The sequence below is a fragment of the Aotus nancymaae genome, unplaced genomic scaffold (genome assembly GCF_030222135.1).
Source record: "Aotus nancymaae isolate 86718 unplaced genomic scaffold, 86718_ANA_hifiasm-v0.15.2.pri h1tg000022l_1, whole genome shotgun sequence".
NCBI lineage: Eukaryota > Metazoa > Chordata > Mammalia > Primates > Aotidae > Aotus > Aotus nancymaae.
In genome coordinates this window covers 39,733,336-39,750,091 of record NW_026988435.1, presented here as the reverse complement: position 1 = coordinate 39,750,091, position 16,756 = coordinate 39,733,336, and the positions used below count along the sequence as shown (strand labels likewise).

General features: G+C 53.9%; 1 protein-coding gene across 1 annotated transcript in view; it reads right to left on the bottom strand.

Annotated features, from left to right (window-relative positions):
- The window catches only part of SIM2 (SIM bHLH transcription factor 2), a 53,936-nt gene extending 37,687 nt beyond the window's left edge, over positions 1-16,249 (bottom strand). Inside the window, exons 1-3 of the mRNA XM_021669463.2 lie at positions 15,427-16,249; positions 5,960-6,042; positions 2,559-2,648 (exon numbers count right to left, since the gene is read on the bottom strand). Of these exons, the coding sequence (XP_021525138.2) occupies positions 2,559-2,648; positions 5,960-6,042; positions 15,427-15,601 (348 nt within the window). The 5' untranslated portion in view covers positions 15,602-16,249. The remainder of the gene's footprint in view (positions 1-2,558; positions 2,649-5,959; positions 6,043-15,426) is intronic.
- Positions 16,250-16,756: the final 507 nt, after the last annotated feature.

Genomic DNA, 16,756 nt, shown 5'->3' with positions numbered 1-16,756 from the left:
TTAAACAATTCATCACGGAACGCTCCCTAGACACTGACAAGGAGGGCACGTCGGCATTACAGTGTTTCTGTAGCTGTAGCCCCACAGAGAAATCAGAAAAAATCAGTCGCCTTACGCAGACGATCAGTTTGACTTATATTTTTGGAAACTGTCACTTCTACTGAAGAGACAGAGACAACGTATCTGTACAACCTTCTTAGGAAAAGGTAGTGCCTAACCCCTCTCCTCTCAAAATTAGGATGCAAAGTTTTCCTGCTGGATTATGATCACAAGGAAATATTCAACTTGCCCGTCTGCCTAGATTTCCTTCCGTGGAGCTGACCATGAACAGGAGATTTGTCACCTATCCAGTATTTTGATCCTTCTTAATTACTGTGTTCATAATCAATCAATTCTATTTTCCACATAAAAAGAGAAAAATGACACAGAAAGGCTAGCCTGGATGGCCTGACTGAATGAACTGGAAGTCTTGGGGTGTCCACAGCACCTGCTGACGGGCCAGGGCATTCCAAATGACCAAGCGGCCCTAATAGGAGCCCCCAAAGGACTCTACCGAAAGCAACTTTGTTCTAATAAAACTGTGGGTAAGCCTGGTTTTTGTGTTGCTCCCTATAGTTTGTAAATGACATGAAACAGGCACTTTGATCTGTTTCTCATCGCAATCCTGAAAGACAGATAGATAGAGCAGGCATGATTTTATTATTTAAGTTATATGGCTCAGGTAGGTTAAGAACCTGCCCTGTCAGACAATGAAACTGTATAACTGAATGCATTTCCCTTTTTGTTTTGACTGCTAGGGAGCTCCGATCTAAATTTAATATTTGATAACAGTGACTTTACCTGTTTTAAAAGATTTTCCATCAGTCATCTTTAAAAGTATGTGAAATGTTTTGTTGTGTTTGTGACATTACTGTAAGACTATGAAAAGTTTCCTAAACTATTGAAAAAAGGTAAGTAATCGGGCCAAGTGAGAAGCAGAAACTAGTCTAGGTACAACTTAAGGGCCCTGAATAATTCTAAATAGGGCAAGGTAGAAAGTCAGAGAATAATATTAGGTTGGTGCAAAAGTAATTGCGGTCATTGCCATTAAAAGTAGTGGAAAGACCGTGTTTACTTTTGTACCAACCTAATAATTATGGAAAATAGTAAATTTCCTACACCCAACAGTAGTTCCCATTCTACAAGTGCACTAATCCCATGAATCACATAGGTACTAGTGCAAAGCCTTAGGAAACTGTATTTGGGAGACTTGGTTTGATAAAAGCAGAGAAAAGGAAGAGAAAAACTTCCAAATCATTTTAATATGGAATTCATTTTAAAGGGCTTTGCCTAAGAAACACAGAGTTACATAAACTCACATGGACCTGGATAAGGAGATCCATATATCGGGAGAGAATGTTGTAAACAAATAGCAAGTTTATATTTTAAAAAAGTATTGGCAGAAAAATAAAAGGAATACACCAGATGCAACTTGCCAAATGTGGTCATTTTGTTTTTCAATGAGCAAACTGAAGCCACATGAATCGGCATGTTTGATTTTGGCTTCACTACATCAGGAGCCAGGTGTAATTCAAATTCCTCATGTGCCTCTCTGGAACCCATCTACTGCATCTATCATTAACTCTCGTGTGTCTTCAGTTGTGGTGAAAAAATCACTCTGATAGATCACAACGTGAAGAAACATTTAGTTCCTATATGTAGTTTAAAATGTGACTTTTAAAATCATGATCCACATTTGTTAAGTCAGGCAGGTGAATGGGAATATCAGTTACACTCTCCACTTTCAGACATTCAATGGACCCAGGAAGCCCCCAAATCCTCCACCAGACCCTTGGCTTACCAGGGAGAGAAAAAGCTGAGTCCCCCTCTTTCCTCTAAGGAAACCATGGACCCTTTTTAGAAGATGATTCCATCTTTCCAGAAAAATGGATCATATTAAGATGTTCTAAAGAAACTAAGACCTTGCTGTGCAAAACAGTAGTAAACTGAGTTTTATGAGTTTCTATCACAAGCATATAAAATGCTTTGCTGAAACAACCACTGAACTGGAAAAAGTCAGGAAAAATGACCCTGAATTCCATGTGAACACTCATAAATCTACCCCTCCCCATTCTCTCTCCCCAAAGCACATTCTGCATAAAATCCATGTTCCACATCAGCTTACCTCTTGCTTTATAGCAACTCTTAATACCACGTGCAGACCAGCAAGTGTGGACTGAAACTCGTCCCACTGTGAAGCTCTTTTCAGGGCATCTAGCATTACTACGTAAGCAGATCGTCCAGGGCATGGGACAGAATGAATCTCAGAACAAGGCTGATGTGGTGAAGACACACTGGTCATGAACCCCAAGGGAAAAAGAAAGTAAAAAAGTAAAACGTAATATGGAGAAGAAAACCCCTGAGGGATGTCCTGAGAAGACAATTTTGCAATTTGGGATTCTGTTCCCACACAAAAGCAAACACTCAAACAGACTCGTTTTCAAGTTGGGCGAGGCTATCAAAATCGGCTATCACTTTGTTTAATATTTTGGTTGCACATAAAATTAGTCAATACTCACCTGGGACAAGCCTAAATGGACAGAAGCAGTCTCCGAAATATACATGATTTTGCCATCAGATGCTACCACAAAAACAAATCCATCCAAAGTCTGTAAAGGATAAAAGTGTCAGAATAAGAGATGATCATTCTACATTAGAGTTCGGTCTAACAATGGGACAGTCACTGGGATGGAGGGATATATCAGATCTGGTCATCTACACATGCTTGCTAAATGCAAAAACGAAGCCCAGGATCTTAAGAAGGACTGTAGGAAACAGCACCCAGGGTTTAGTTCGCCGGCCAGGCTCTGCAATGCTTTTAAAGCACTTTAGAAACAATCGTACATCCACATCACAAAAATCATGCAAAACATTTGAGAATTCCTATCACGCTCAGTTTAAATGTAGTAGCTTTATTGTTTGGGGTTATTTTAGCACTTAGTACAAATCCGGAGTTCTATGGTACTTAGGGGAAAATCTACCACTATATAGACCATTTTATGTCATAATTGGCAGTCATTTCTACCACTAGGACATATGCTTTATTTGCCACAATTTTCTAGTTACCTCTAAGTACCGTTTGAATAATAAATTCTGAACACTACCACTGCCCAGAAAATAAAACAAAATACCTGGTTATTTTACCAGACGATGTCTACAGAATTAATTATTTAGAATTTGCAAGAGATCGAATGACATTTGCAAAATTCAAGGAGAAAAAGTATCGACTTCTGAAAAATGAAAACTACCCAAATGAAATTCTGATTTTTGCCTAAGTTGGCTAGCCCTTAAAAATAAAGCAAAATTATAAGAGGTAATTAAGACAAATAAAAAGGTAATGATTATATTTATGTGTCAAGGATAAAAAGACTAAATTATTTTTGAAAAAGGAAACTGTATTTTATTTACTCATTCATATTTTAGATCCAGAACCAAAGAAAAGCAATAAACTTGGTGAAAGACTCTTACAACCCACAATGCTGCCCCCATAAAAAATATTCCAAATTAATTTCTGGCCACAAATTCTATTTTTACAGCGTGTAATTGAAACCAGATTACTTTTGGTTTTTCTAAGCCACCCCCCCCCCACCCCTAGAGACGGGGCTAAAAAGAATGTAGCGTAAGTGAAACTTGAAAGATACCCTTAGATTCTGCTGTCTCAAACACAGCTTGCTGCAAAAAGTCTTTGCCAACTAAACTATCATTACCTTTCCCGACGCTGAGGGTGAAAATCAGCATCTTGATTATAAGCCGAACTTTCAAGCTTCTAACTCAGCTGCAAAATATTTTCCCAACTAAACCTGTGGTGTTCCAAAAATATAAACTATACAGCAATTTCTAAAGTTATAAATGTCTTGGCGCTTTGGGCATGCTTGCTTAACTCCAAAAGCATTAAGGAGACACATTTAGTGAAAAAGTATCTCACGACCAGCCATATCTGGGATAATGAGGAAAAGAGGAAAATGATCATAATTAAATTCTAACAGTTGCCAGCAGTAGCTAAAAAAATAATAATCTTAATGAAAAACGTTGGGTATGCCTTCATAGCTTCAAATGACCTAATTCACTTACATGTATAATAACTGCAAAGATGCCCGTCCACACACCACTCCGGAATTAATTAAAGAAATGTAGCTTAGAGAAGTCTGGAGGTGTTGACTTTGCCAGCCAGGTTCTCACTGAAGTTCCCCAGCACTTAGTTGTCTCTGATATTAGTGTCACTTATAATATGTAGGAGTATGAAACACGCAACGCACTCAGCTGGAGCTGGAAGTGAAGGAGGGGGAGCAGAGGCCGCCTGGGCAGGGCTCCCAGAGCGCCATTACCCGGCTCGGCCACACCATGTGCTTTATGTTGTAAAAGCTGGGGTTTCAAATATTCCCCGGGTCTTCTCTTCCCCAGGCATACATTTTTAAAAAATAAACCACACTAGGGCATTTGGGGCAAGAGAGTTGTGAAAAGATCTGCTTTTTGGAAACGCAGAGCTCCGGCTGACTCGCTGACCTAAGTCATGGCATCCTGCAGCCAACATTTTTTTTTTTATTTTTAAGTAAAACATAAACTAGAGGGCGGAAATGCAGGGCAGCTCTCGGTAGGCATTTTTCGATGGCAGAGACAAATGACAGGAGAGGGGGAAATGAATCGGGTCGTTGATGAGGCTCTGTAAAGGGCATTTGAAAGACCAGGATCTGTCCCCAGCCAGCGCCAACCGCCCATCTGGAAGTGGCGGGCTGTGCTCAGGGCTACCCGGAGACCTGCAGAGCCCCTCTGCTACCAGGGAAAAGCTGAGGTCAGAGACGGGTGCAGCTCCTGCAGGGTGAATGGCCCTGGGCTGGGGTGCTAAGCATCTGGCCCCAAACCAAGCAAGAGCCTGGTGGCCTCACCAAGTTCTGGCTACCCGGGTGGGCTCTAGAGCTAGGCCAATGGGTTAACTCCTCTCCACCTCTTGCTGTGTGACCTTAGACATGTTGTTTAGCCTTTCTGTGCCTCAATTTCCTTCTCTAAAAAAAATAGAGTTAAAAACAGAACTCAGTCAGGGGATGTTGGCTCAAGCCTGTAATCCCAGCACTTTGGGAGGCCAAAGTGGGCAGACCACTAGAGGTCAGGAGTTTGAGACCAGCCTGGCCAACATGGTGAAACCCTATTTCTGCAAAAATACAAAAACTAGCCAGTCATGATGGTGGGTGCCTGTAATCCCAGCTACTCAAAAGGCTGACACAGGAGAATCACTTGAACCCGGGAGGCGGAGGTTGGAGTGAGCCGGGATCACGCCATTGCACTCCAGCCTGGGCCACAGAGCGAGACTCTGTCTCAAAAAACAAACAAAACTAAAACCAAACAAACCAAACAAAAACCAGAACGCACTGGATGGGAGGGGAAGCCAGATGACACAATCAAGTCTGGAACTGCAGTAAGTGAATGTGGCCTGCAGTAAGCTCTGGAGACTGCCCTTTTAATATTCTATTGTTGATGCTGACTCTCGGTCCTCGCACCCCCTGCAAACGGCGGCCGAATACTTTGGAGCTCAGGGCAGCGTGACCATTCCTGCTACTCCGGCCCTAGCACCTGGTACAGAGCAAGCTGGGTGGAAGATGTCAAGGGAAGTAAGGCTGGAAAGGACTTAACCGCGCTCGGGAGGCGAGGCGCCTTTGGTCTAGGTCTCAGGTGGCCTGGGGAGTCCTGGGGCCTTCGGCGGGGTGTGGGGGCAGATGTAGGGTTAGGGTAGGGTTGGCCACAGGCCGCATCCGACATGCTAAGGGTCCATCCGGGAGCCCTGTTCCTCCTCAGTAGGGACCACCCCTATGCCCAGCCCCCGGCAGCCTCTGGATGTGCCCGGCGCTCCTCCGGGAAGGAGCGCCTGTTATGCTGGGGTGGGGGTCGGAGGGGAGCCTGCGCTCCTCCCCTGGCTCGGCCGCTCTACCTGCAGCAAGTGCGATCCCAGTTCCTTGGCGACGCTGTCCAGGGGCCCGGTGCGACTCGGCTGTCCCCACGCGTCTCCTAAACCTGGAAGAGGGAAGAAAGCGAATCAGTAAACTGCAGCGCCCAGCCCGATGCCTGGGTGTCAGGCCGGTCACGCGGAACCCCTGCACGCTGCCAGCCCTCCCCACGAGTCCCCCGCGTCCTCCAGTGCCTCCCAGGCTCCGCAGTCGCCATCTGTGCTCTCGCAGTCGCTCCTTTGCCCTCGGTTAAAAAGGAAAAGGCCGAGGGAGAAATCCCCGCCGCGGCCGGCAGCCCGGGCGCCTCTGCGAGGCTGCCAGGCCCACCGCTCCCGCGGGTCGCCCACGTGTTCACGGCCCTGAAATTGCCGTTTTATTTGAAATGCCACAAAGTAATCTAATCTGCTTTGAAATCGCCATTCTCGTGGCCAAAAGGGGATATCGATTTGACCCGTAAATACTCCCCCAAGGACCCTCCTTCCCTCCCTCCTTTCTTTCCCTGCGTCTCCAGCAACTCCTCGTTTTTCCCAAAGGCAGAGAGACCGCACTCGCGGTCCCCCTTCCAATCTGAGAGCTTCTGCCTGGGAGGGGTATACCTGAGGACTCCCAAGAGCAGACTTCAATCTGCAGGCGATGGGAGAGGGATGGGCCACAGGCCGAACTGGAAAGGGTCTGTTGTCACATTATTAGGGACCCCGGGCCCCTCCTCTCAGCAGGCCTCCTGCCCTTCCTCACCAAAGGCTGCCAACGAGTGTTGCGAACCAGGGGAACGAGGGCCTTGCCCTCCAGAGCTCTCCTCCTGCTGCACCCTCGGCCCGGCTGCTGCGCCCCGCGAGACCCCAGGTTTCCCCTGCACACTCCGAGGAAGCAGGAAAGCCGGGCGACGCAGTGGAACAACCCCCGACCGCTCCCCGCAATCCCGCCGCTGGGAGCCTGGCGGCAGATCCTCCAATGAGAGCCGTAGCTGCCGCACCAGATGGCGGGGGTCGGTGCACCGCCTGCACCCCAACCCCCGCCCCCGCCAGGACAACGCGTCCGCCGCCTCCCGGCCTACGAGCCTAGCGCCCGCTCCCCATTCCCCGCGCTGGGATCCCTGCAGAATAAGCTCGGGGCTGCTGGCGCGTCCCCACCCTAACCCTGCAGGCCAGGCCCAGCACCAGCCCGCTGCTTTCTGCTTGCGTGCAGTGCCGTGAGCACCGAACCCAGGGCAGGACCCCCGACAGCGCAGGATACGAGGGATGGGGAACCTGACCAGCCGTGGAGATCCTGCAGACCGTTTCCGGCGCCGCAAAGCCCTTCCAAGTGGGCAGCCCGAGTAGGTTCCCCAGGAGTCTCCGTGCAGTCACCCCGGACACCCCGGGTCTCTCAGCGGTCTCCGGGAGCGCGAGGGACACCTCCACCCAGGGCAGCGGGAAAGCTTCACAAAACCTTCCCTGTTCGGCAACTAAACACTTAAAAAAAAAAAAAAAAAAAACTTAAACAAGCAAACGAACAAAAACCCCAAAACTATTCTGCGGCTAAAAAAGAGACGACTTTTAATTTCTTCTCCTGGGCTCAAGGACTTAGGGGTTTATCCTGGCTGAGAAGGTGGCTAATTTCACAAACTCGATCCCGGGAATACAATCACAGCTCATTATTCGGGGTCCCCAGCCTCCACCACGGGGGCAGAGGTGGCTTTTTAACCCCGGGAATTGCGCTCACCCCGCATCATCACCGTGATCACAGCGGCGCTCCCTGTGCTCTCACCAGCAGGCCCTTCCTCCGCGACACCCAGACACCCAGGCTGATGGCCTGGTGGCGGCAGCGTTTACAATCGTTTAACCAGCAATGGCAAGAACCAAAATTTAAAGGCTCTGGGGTTTGGTGAAGTAAGATTTTACTAAGGACCTAGGAATTCTGATTTCTAAAAATGGACAAATGCACCCTGGTGACTGTCCTTTTCTCTGCTGCTGGGTCGTTCCTGGGGTTGGGCAGTGTCCTGGAGCCACCCTTGCCTGTGTGGTGCTGAAGGTGAGAGTGGCATCTGGGCCCTGGCTTCTTGCAAAGTCCATGGCGGGAAGACTTGGGGAGAAATCTGCACCTAGGGAAATGAACCCCAGACCGGACCCTGCTGCCGGGGATGCCCGAAAGCCTTGCGGAAGACCCTGGTTCTACATGCAAATGTGGGCACATGGGACAATTTTCTGCATAATTCAAATACCCGCACACTTCAAGAGAACTTGCTCTGTTCTACCATTACAGTTTTTCTGTAATTCCCCAAAGCCTCTGCTTTGCCGGTGGAGATTCGGTGCAAACGTCCCTTTCTGACCTGGTGGAGGTGGCCTGGCACTAGATGTTCCTCCCAAGAACCCCCGTGTCTAGGTCACCCCACCCTCGGGCACTGGCACTGCCAGCTCTTCCATTAGAAACCGATGCGGACGAAGTTTTTTCACTCAGCCCATAAAAATCTACTTTGGGCTGAATGCAGAGACTAAATAAAGATTTGTAACGAAAGAAAGTTGTCTTGGCATATAAAGCGATAGAGGCTCCCGCGAAAGTGAGGCGCTGAGCACGTGGCCCTTATCTGAACCTAACCAAAGGCTTCATTTCAAAAATAGGGGGTGGGAAGAGTCTGGGCTAGGCACCTCGGGGTTATCGGCTCCCAGCACTCACTGCTGTCCTGGAGCAGCCAGGGGTCCCCAACCCAGCCTGTAGTTTCCTGCCGAGTGATAGTGGGGCAGGGGGAGGGGTGCGGTAATGGGGGCTCCCTGCACCCCTGCAGAGCACTGCAGGACCTGTGGGGACTCTGTGCTATTGGAAGTCAGGGATGACCAGGTTGCTGGGACCCCCAGGGAGAAATGGAGGGAAAGGGAGCCAGCGCCTCCCTCCCCGGTTCCCCCCAGCACCTGTGAGTGTGTGCCTGTGAGTACCTACACCCTGCCTGCTGTTCCTCACATCACGGACACTGCCTCTCTGATCTTTCCTCTCCGGGAGCTGGCCCTGGGGGTACCTCCAGATTCAGGTCACAGACCGAAAACACTACCACACCAAGAAGAGTATTTGGGAGGGAAGGGGGAGAGAGGGCCTGAGCTGTGAGGCGGCCCCCACTTCCTGAGGGACCTAAAGGAGACCTGTAAAGGAGGTACAGCCAGCCTCACGCCTTCACTGGGTGGTGGCTGTGACCGTGGGTCCAGCTGGGGAGACAGGCGTGGACTTTGGTAGGAACAGCAGGTTAGACGGCCATTCTCTCACTGCCCCTCCGGCAACCTCGGGCATCTAGAAACAGTGACAAAGACTCCTCACAGGGTTCTTGTGAATATCAAATGCGGTTAACTACAAGAAAGTGCCCGCCCTACTCCCAGCGCTCCACGGAAAATCGCACCTGGGAGTGTGGAAAATCTGGAACAGTTTGGGAACCCCCACCTGGGTGCAGGGGTCTCACCTCCTCCCGACTCCCCCTCCCCGGTTTAAGACGCCAGCTGGGCCCGTCTTTGGGGTCTGATCTCCAGAAGAGCTCGACCTCTAACCTCTATTTCTCACCTCTAAAATGGGATTTTGTGGAATTAAATGACGCGGCCCAGCCCGAGGCCCCGGTGTTTGCCACACTTGGTGCAGCCCGCTCTGGCCTTCCCACCCCCTCCCTGCCAACAGCCTCTCCTCTCCCAATTATCACCCCCTCCAGAGGGAGCTGGGGGGGAGGGGAAGGGAAAAGTGTGTCTCTGGGAGCGTGACCTCTGGCGCATCGGCGGCCCTCTGAAGACGCTAAGTCACACTTTCGGATTGCAAACCACTCCAAAGTCGAGAAGGATACGTGTTGGCAGAAGAGGAGGGTGAGGACCGGCTGCCTCTTCCGTTCCCTGCTCCACGCAGCACACTCGGATTCTGGCGCTTTCCATGCTGGCAGCCTCTACAGCTCCCTCACCCTCGACCTCGCCGTTTACCACCCAGAAGCCGCAGCAGGACCCCCTGCAGGGGCGGTAGTCTCAAGGGGCTCTCCCGGGGACACCAGGCGCCTCGAACCTGTGCCAGGGCATAAGGAGGGGGTTTGGGGCCAGGTCCTCGCCTCGCCGCTCTAGGACAGCCTACAGCTTGAGCCCCTAAGCCTCCTTTCCCCACCCAAGGACCCCAGTAAATTGTCACAATTCCGGGCGCCTCTGCATGCTTCAATCCTTCTCCAGCCTCGGAGCCTTCCTGTTCTGTCCCAGGTCCCTGAAAAGCCCGCCCTTGAGCCCTTTTCCAAACTGGGACTGGGGATACGGTGAGAAGGGGGTGGTCGTGGAAACACCCCAGCAGCCCTCCCGCGGTCGACGGGGAGGGGCAAGGAAGGAGTCTCCTAGCCTGGCCAGGTTTGTCGCCCGCAGGTATCCTACTTGCTCTGAGGACAGACCGAAGGCCCGCACCCCCAATGCCGGAGCCCAGACCAGGGATGTGCGGAAGCGGCCCCGGCAGCCAGCGGCTCCGAGAAGCTCGGCACCCACAGCCGCCAGGAGGCTTCCTTTCCGCCCCGGGGGCCAGGGATTCAGGTCCTCCTCCAGCCCCGCGCTGAATCTGCAGCGCGCGCTTCAGTTCCTCGCCTCCAACGAAAGCATAGGCCCTGTGCCCTGGTGTCCGCTTTACCGCTTCCCGGATTGTCCCCCGTGCCAGTGGGCTTTCCCTCCCGGATCCCGGTTGCAGCCCGGCAGGCTTCAAAGCAGAGACGGGGAAAGGTTTGTAAAAATCTACATTGTTCTTTTTTTTTTTTTTTTTGAGACGGAGTCTCGCTCTTGTTACCCAGGCTGGAGTGCAATGGCGCGATCTCGGCTCACCGCAACCTCCGCCTCCTGGGTTCAGGCAATTCTCCTGCCTCAGCCTCCTGAGTAGCTGGGATTACAGGCACGCGCCACCGTGCCCAGCTAATTTTTTTGTATTAATAGAGACGGGGTTTCACCATGTTGACCAGGATGGTCTCGATCTCTCGACCTCGTGATCCACCCGCCTCGGCCTCCCAAAGTGCTGGGATTACAGGCGTGAGCCACCGCGCCCGGCCTACATTGTTCTTTTAATAAATCTGCATTTTTTTCCAGGCGCGGTAGACAGCGGCCTCACACCTATGATGCCCTGACGTCTATAGGGTGAGTTTCTTTTCACCTAACTCTCCAAATCAAGTTGTTTCAATCTGGGAAACAATTCCTAAGATAACCTGGGTTTGCCCAGCGTGCTCAGGTGGAAGTGGTGATGGGGCACCTGCAGCTGAATTTAAACCCAAAGGCTCCTGGTCACTGGAAGAGTTCAGACCTTGAACCCCAGCTCTTCTTGTGTGGGCCAATGGCAGTTTCTGGGGAAGCAATTCCTTTTCCCTCTTTCCCTCGCACACGTCCTGGGTCTTTCTGGTTGGGGAAAGGGAGTTGGGGAGACTCAACCTAGGTTTCCAACTTCACTACTAAGCCAGGTCCTGGGACCAGTCGGTTGTGCCAGGTTGGTGGTGGAACTGCTGAGTCTGGTGCTGGAGATGCTTCTTCCTACCTCCGAGGAGCAGAGGCTGCCCTGAGTTCTGCTGCCTGTGGTCAGAGCAGCTACAGCCAGGGAGCAACTGGAGCTCACCTGCCCCAGAGCTTTCCCACTTTCCAAAGCCCCTCTCTCCAGAAGGGAAGGCCACACTTTGCAGGAGGGCCAGCTGACAAAGTTTCGAGCCCATGTCCAAAGCCAGCCTTGCTCTCCCATCCTCTTCCCCATCCTATCTACCTCCCATTTACTAGTTCACTGTTGAAGGGGAGAAAAGGCAGCCACCCAGAAAGCGGGGGTCTTCAAAGTCCAGGCAGTGAGTTGTCCAGCTCTGCCATTCAAGACTCCTTTAACCCAAGGAAGATCAGGAGCTCACAGGGAGGGGTGAGTGGCGTAGGAACAACACTTAGGATTCCCCCCTTGGGGCATAGTTCTGCCTGTGAGACCTCACCCTTCATCACAGCAACCTTGTGCATTGCTAACGGGCCCATTTTGCAGACAAGGAGACCAAGACAGAGCAGCACAGCATGACAGTGGGGCCTCAAACCTGGCTATAAACGTTGAAAGGACCCCCAAGCCCTCAAACTGGTTATTGAGTTGGTTACCCTGGCTCTGGTGGCCTCCCTCTGCCCTGGCACACAGAAACCCCTCTGAGCTCTTCTTTCTGTCTTGCCACCTGAGGAGATCTGGGTTAAAGGGGCAGAGGCTGGCAGCTTCCTGGGTGCAGTGGGGTGAGAACACACCCCACAGGACTCCGGTGGCAGCAACTGGCCTGCTATTGCCCTTGCTATAGGGCCTTAGGAAAAGGCTGTGTCCTGTCTGGCCTCAATTTCCCCAGGCATGCAGGGTTAATCTGGTGATTCTTGCAGTTCCTTAGGACTATGCTATATATATATATATATATATATATATATTTTTTTTTTTTTTTTTTTTTTTTCTTCCAGAGTCCTAAGTGGTTCTCTAGATTCTTCACCCCAGCAATCTGCTCGCTCTCAGGCAAGACCGCCCTTGGCAGATTAATGCCTCATGGGTCTTTTTCACCTTGCAGTTGAGAGCCCAAGGCGATCTGGGAGCCCTTGCCACAGCCCAGGACCACCCCGGCCCTAAACGTTCCTAGGGCCACCACCCTGACCCTGGCAGCTCAGACAGACCCTAGTCCAGCCCCGCAGCCATATCTGCCTTGGCAGAAACAAACCAGATTCCCTGAGAAGAGGTTAAATTGATCAAGATGCCATTCCACTGCCACTCTTTGGAACTACTGGAAGGGTGACCAGTTTGCATAAATGGGTTCCAGTTTTCATAATGGAGGTCTTTCTAAATGTATCTTCTTCCTCTGCCCCAAGCTCCCAGCTTCCCTACTCCTCAGCCCCAGACTGACGTGACCCAAGGGAGTTGCCACCCAGCGCTGCAGGACCCAGACCCCAGAGCGGTCCTCACAAATTCCAAGGATGCGTGTCCACCCGCTCCAGGTCTGCCCCTGCCCCAGGCATTGCACGAATGGAGTGGGGAGGAACTAGGGCACTGCTCCCTTCCCTTTCCGAGGAGGACCCTACAGGTTCAGGGCCTTTTCCAAAACTCTAGGGCAAACAGCTCCTTCCAGAGTGCTAGCTTCCAGGGTCACCCCCCCGCAAAAGACACACGGGAGGCCCCTCAACTGCTCCCAAACCTGCCACCAGGGCAAGTTGCTGCTCAAGGCCTGAACCCCAGAAGGACCACCCCCGCACACACTCAGGGCCCAGCAATTCTGAGCCCAAATGCCTGGAGACTTGCTTTTCAGAGCCAGAACGCACAGACCCGGTTTAAAGGTGGCTGAGCCGTACACCCACCACTTCGCAGCTTTTAACAGGCTCTCCGGGAAACCCCTCAAACACCGAATAGCTTTGAGCAGACCTTTACTCAGTCCTCCTTACTCATTTCTGGTTTAATTGAAATCATTGACCACAAATCATTTAATCTTTGGATTGTTTCTTCTAAAGCTTTCTTTCTTTTTCTTTTTTTTTTTTTTAATTCACAAAGGGGGCAGAGGGCAGTAAAAAAGGCTGGAGCCTTGAGATTCCACACCTGCTTTGTTGCATGCGGTTAAGAAACGGCTAATCCCAGCAAACCAGTTACCACCGTTCCTCCCCCGGTGGGAAGGAGACTCATAAAACCGAATGCTCTTTTAATTTCCCCTGAAACTTCAGCCGGAGTGGAATCTTCCCCACTTCTCTGCCAAGGGGTCACCCTTGAGCAGACCAGTAGCGACCACCTTGGGCAACCGCTCTCAGCGGGAGGGGCTGGGACAGGGGCGTCTTTGCCTCATTCTGAGAAGGAAAGGGAGGAACCTGCGCCGGGTTCAAGGACTGCTGCGCCGAGAGGAGAGCGCCGTGCGGCCGCGCGGTAGGGCCGGTGGCTCCCGAGAGGCCAAGGGTCCGCTTCCAGCCCCCTCCGCTGCCCAGTGCGCCCCGGTCCTCTCGTGCCTGGCTCCCGAGCCGGCGCGCTGCGGGGCTGGAGGCCGCGCTTGCAGACCGGCCCTCCGCGCTCCACCAGGGAGGCTCTGAGAAGCGCAGCTCCAGACCCAGCGGCCAGCAAAAATAACAGGCTTGGCAGCGCCGAACGCAAAGGGTCGAACTTTCCGATTTCTAGTAGAGCGCCTGGCAGGGATGGCGCTCTGGAGGCGTCCTGCGGCCTAGGGACACCTGTCGCCTGTTCTGCCGCGACCGTCTTGTGCCCTGCGGCTGAAGTTGTCTCCCTAACCCGGCGCTGGCTCCCCGGGGTCCAGAGGCCGGCGCACCACTCCCAGCTCCTGGACCCAGAGGTCTCGTCAGACCCCCAGAGCAGCGCGCCTCCCAGCAGAGTAAAATCCTTCTGGCCAGGCCGCAGCGACCCCGCTGCTGGAGGCAGAGGCGCTGGAAAACGCTCGGCCCGGAACCCTTGGGACACCAAAAACGAACGCTGTGGTGACCAGGCCTTCCTGAGACCTGCTGTTTGGAGGTGCCTGGCCGGGCGGCCACTGTCACCAGCGGCACCCAGCGTGGACCGCGGGACAGCCCACCCAGCGCGCCACCATTTATTTCTGTTCCGAGTCTTCGGAGCCGCGTGTCCCACACCCCTGGCCCACTGTGGCACATTTTCAATCCTAAAAAGAACGGCAGCGCTCAGCTCCGTCTGCCATTTTTGAATTAATCGGCCCCCTTGCTTTCTGCCGGATCTCAGCTCACCAACCGGGGTTCTCTTCTGCCCTGACCTCCCGCGCCCCAGTCTCACGCGAGGCTCCGGCTCCGCACAAATGCTCGCTCTGCGGCCTCAGCCCGCAGTGCCCGGGCCTCACCGTGATCCCCGCTGACGCCCAGCGCGTGGAGCAGACCCTCCTTCACCTCCTCCAGGAAGAGAAAAGAGAGGGGGGAATGAAGAAAATATAAAGGGAATTGTAGAAAGAAAGAAGGGAGGAAGGAGGGAGAAAGAAAGGAAGGAATAGGGGAAAGCAAGCAAGCAAAGCAAAACCAGGGTGAACTTCCAAAGAAAGGAAGGAAGGCAGAAAAGGAAAGAAAACCCAATGCACCGGCAAAGGAAGGAATGAGGGGAGGAAGGAAGGAGAGAGAAGGAAAGGAAGAGGAAGAAAGAAAATCATAAAGAAAGAAAAAATAAAGAGAAAGAGAGAGAGAGGAAAAAAAACAAAACAAACCAGAATGCCTTGGCGGAGAAAGGAGGAAAGGCAGAAAGAACAAAACCAGAAAGAACTCGCGCGCCGTGCGGGCTTGGGGACCGCTTGCCCCTGGAACAATTCGTAATTCGCTCCCACCCAGCCCAGGAGAGGGTTTGGTCGCCTCGGCCCTGGCCCTTCTACCCAAGCCAGCACCGAAACCGAAGACCCTCACGCAACCTCCCTCAGATGCCCCAGCTCTGGACGCCAGGCCGCGGCAGCCCCTCCGGGAGAACCGGCTTGCGCTTCCCGCCTGGGCCGAGGCCGCCGGGCTCCCCAGCGTCCCCGGCCGCCCACCTGCGGCCTCACCTTCGGGGAAGACGGCGCGCATCTTCAGGTAGCTGGTGGTGAGGCGAATGATGGACGCTTTGTCCAGCTGCGAGGTGATGGCCGACGGCAACGGGAGCAGCTTGGCCAGCTCGTAAAACTCGCCATTTTCCTTCTCCCTCCTGGTCTTGGCCGCATTCTTGGACTTCTCCTTCATCGCGCCTCGGCTCCGGGCATATTAAACCCGGCCGTGCTCCAGGCCCGCGGAGCCCCGCTCTGGCGGTGGGGATGGGGAAGGGGGCGCCGGGAGCCAGGTGAGTCCGCGACGCGGGGCACAGGCAGGTGCGCTGGGCCTCCCGGGGCTCTGAGATGCCTCCCCGCAGCCGCCAGGCCTGAGCTCCGAGCAACCCGGCGGCGCCGCCCCGCGCTCAGCCCGCCGCCGACCGGGGCGCAGCCTTCTCCGGGCCGGACAGTCCCGCGGCACCCGGATTCCCGTTCCTGCTCGCTCCTTCTGGTGCTTGCTTCCTCCCTCCTGCCTCGGCCTTCCTGGGGGTGTGGGGGCGGCTGCGCGGAGGCGGAGGCTCTGCTTACTCCTTCTCCGAGTGTTCGCACCGGCTGCGGCGAGGCCCCTCCGGACCAGAGGGCGGCAAGGGCAGCAAGGGCGGCGGCGGCCGCGGAGCCATGGAGCGGGAGGCGAGCGGAGGGGAGCGGGCCGGAGGCGGCTGGGGCCTGGCCCGGGCCCGGGCGCGCTCTCCTGCCCTTTCTGGCGGCTCCCTGTGCCTGGAGACGCGGCACCAGAGCCCGCAATCTGTGGCGAGGCGCAGCAGTTCCCCGGTCCACGTGCGGCCGAGCCGCGTTTGTTTATGGCGGACCCGCCTTCGGGCGGAGCACTGGCCGCCGGGGTCCGGGAGGGGGGGCGGTAGGGGGGAGGGACCGCGGCGGGGGCGGGGGCGGCGAATCTCGCCTCCGACCCCGCCGCGGCCCTGGAGTTACAGGCGCGCCTCCGCGTAGCTGCCTCCAGGGACTCTCCCGGGAGAGACCCGCGCGCCCCCGGGCTCGGGGAAGTCGTGGTGAGTGCACACGGTGCGCCGCGGGGACCTGCTCCTGAGCGCGGGTCTCCGGACCCTGGAGCTAGGATGGGCGGCGGGGAGGACAAGGGAAGGAGGGGTGCCAAGGCGTCCCCTGTGGCTCTTGGGCAGATTACCAGCAGGCGCGGCCGAGAGGAGGTGGCGCCATTCGCCGGCCAGGCGCCCTGCGTGGGAGGACCGAGCCCTCCGAGCGTGCGCTGGTCCCAGGTCCTCGCCCTCCCCGCGTCGCAGGTCCAAGAGCTGAAAGGGGGAAAGCCAGGAGTCCCCCTCCACCCCATTTCACA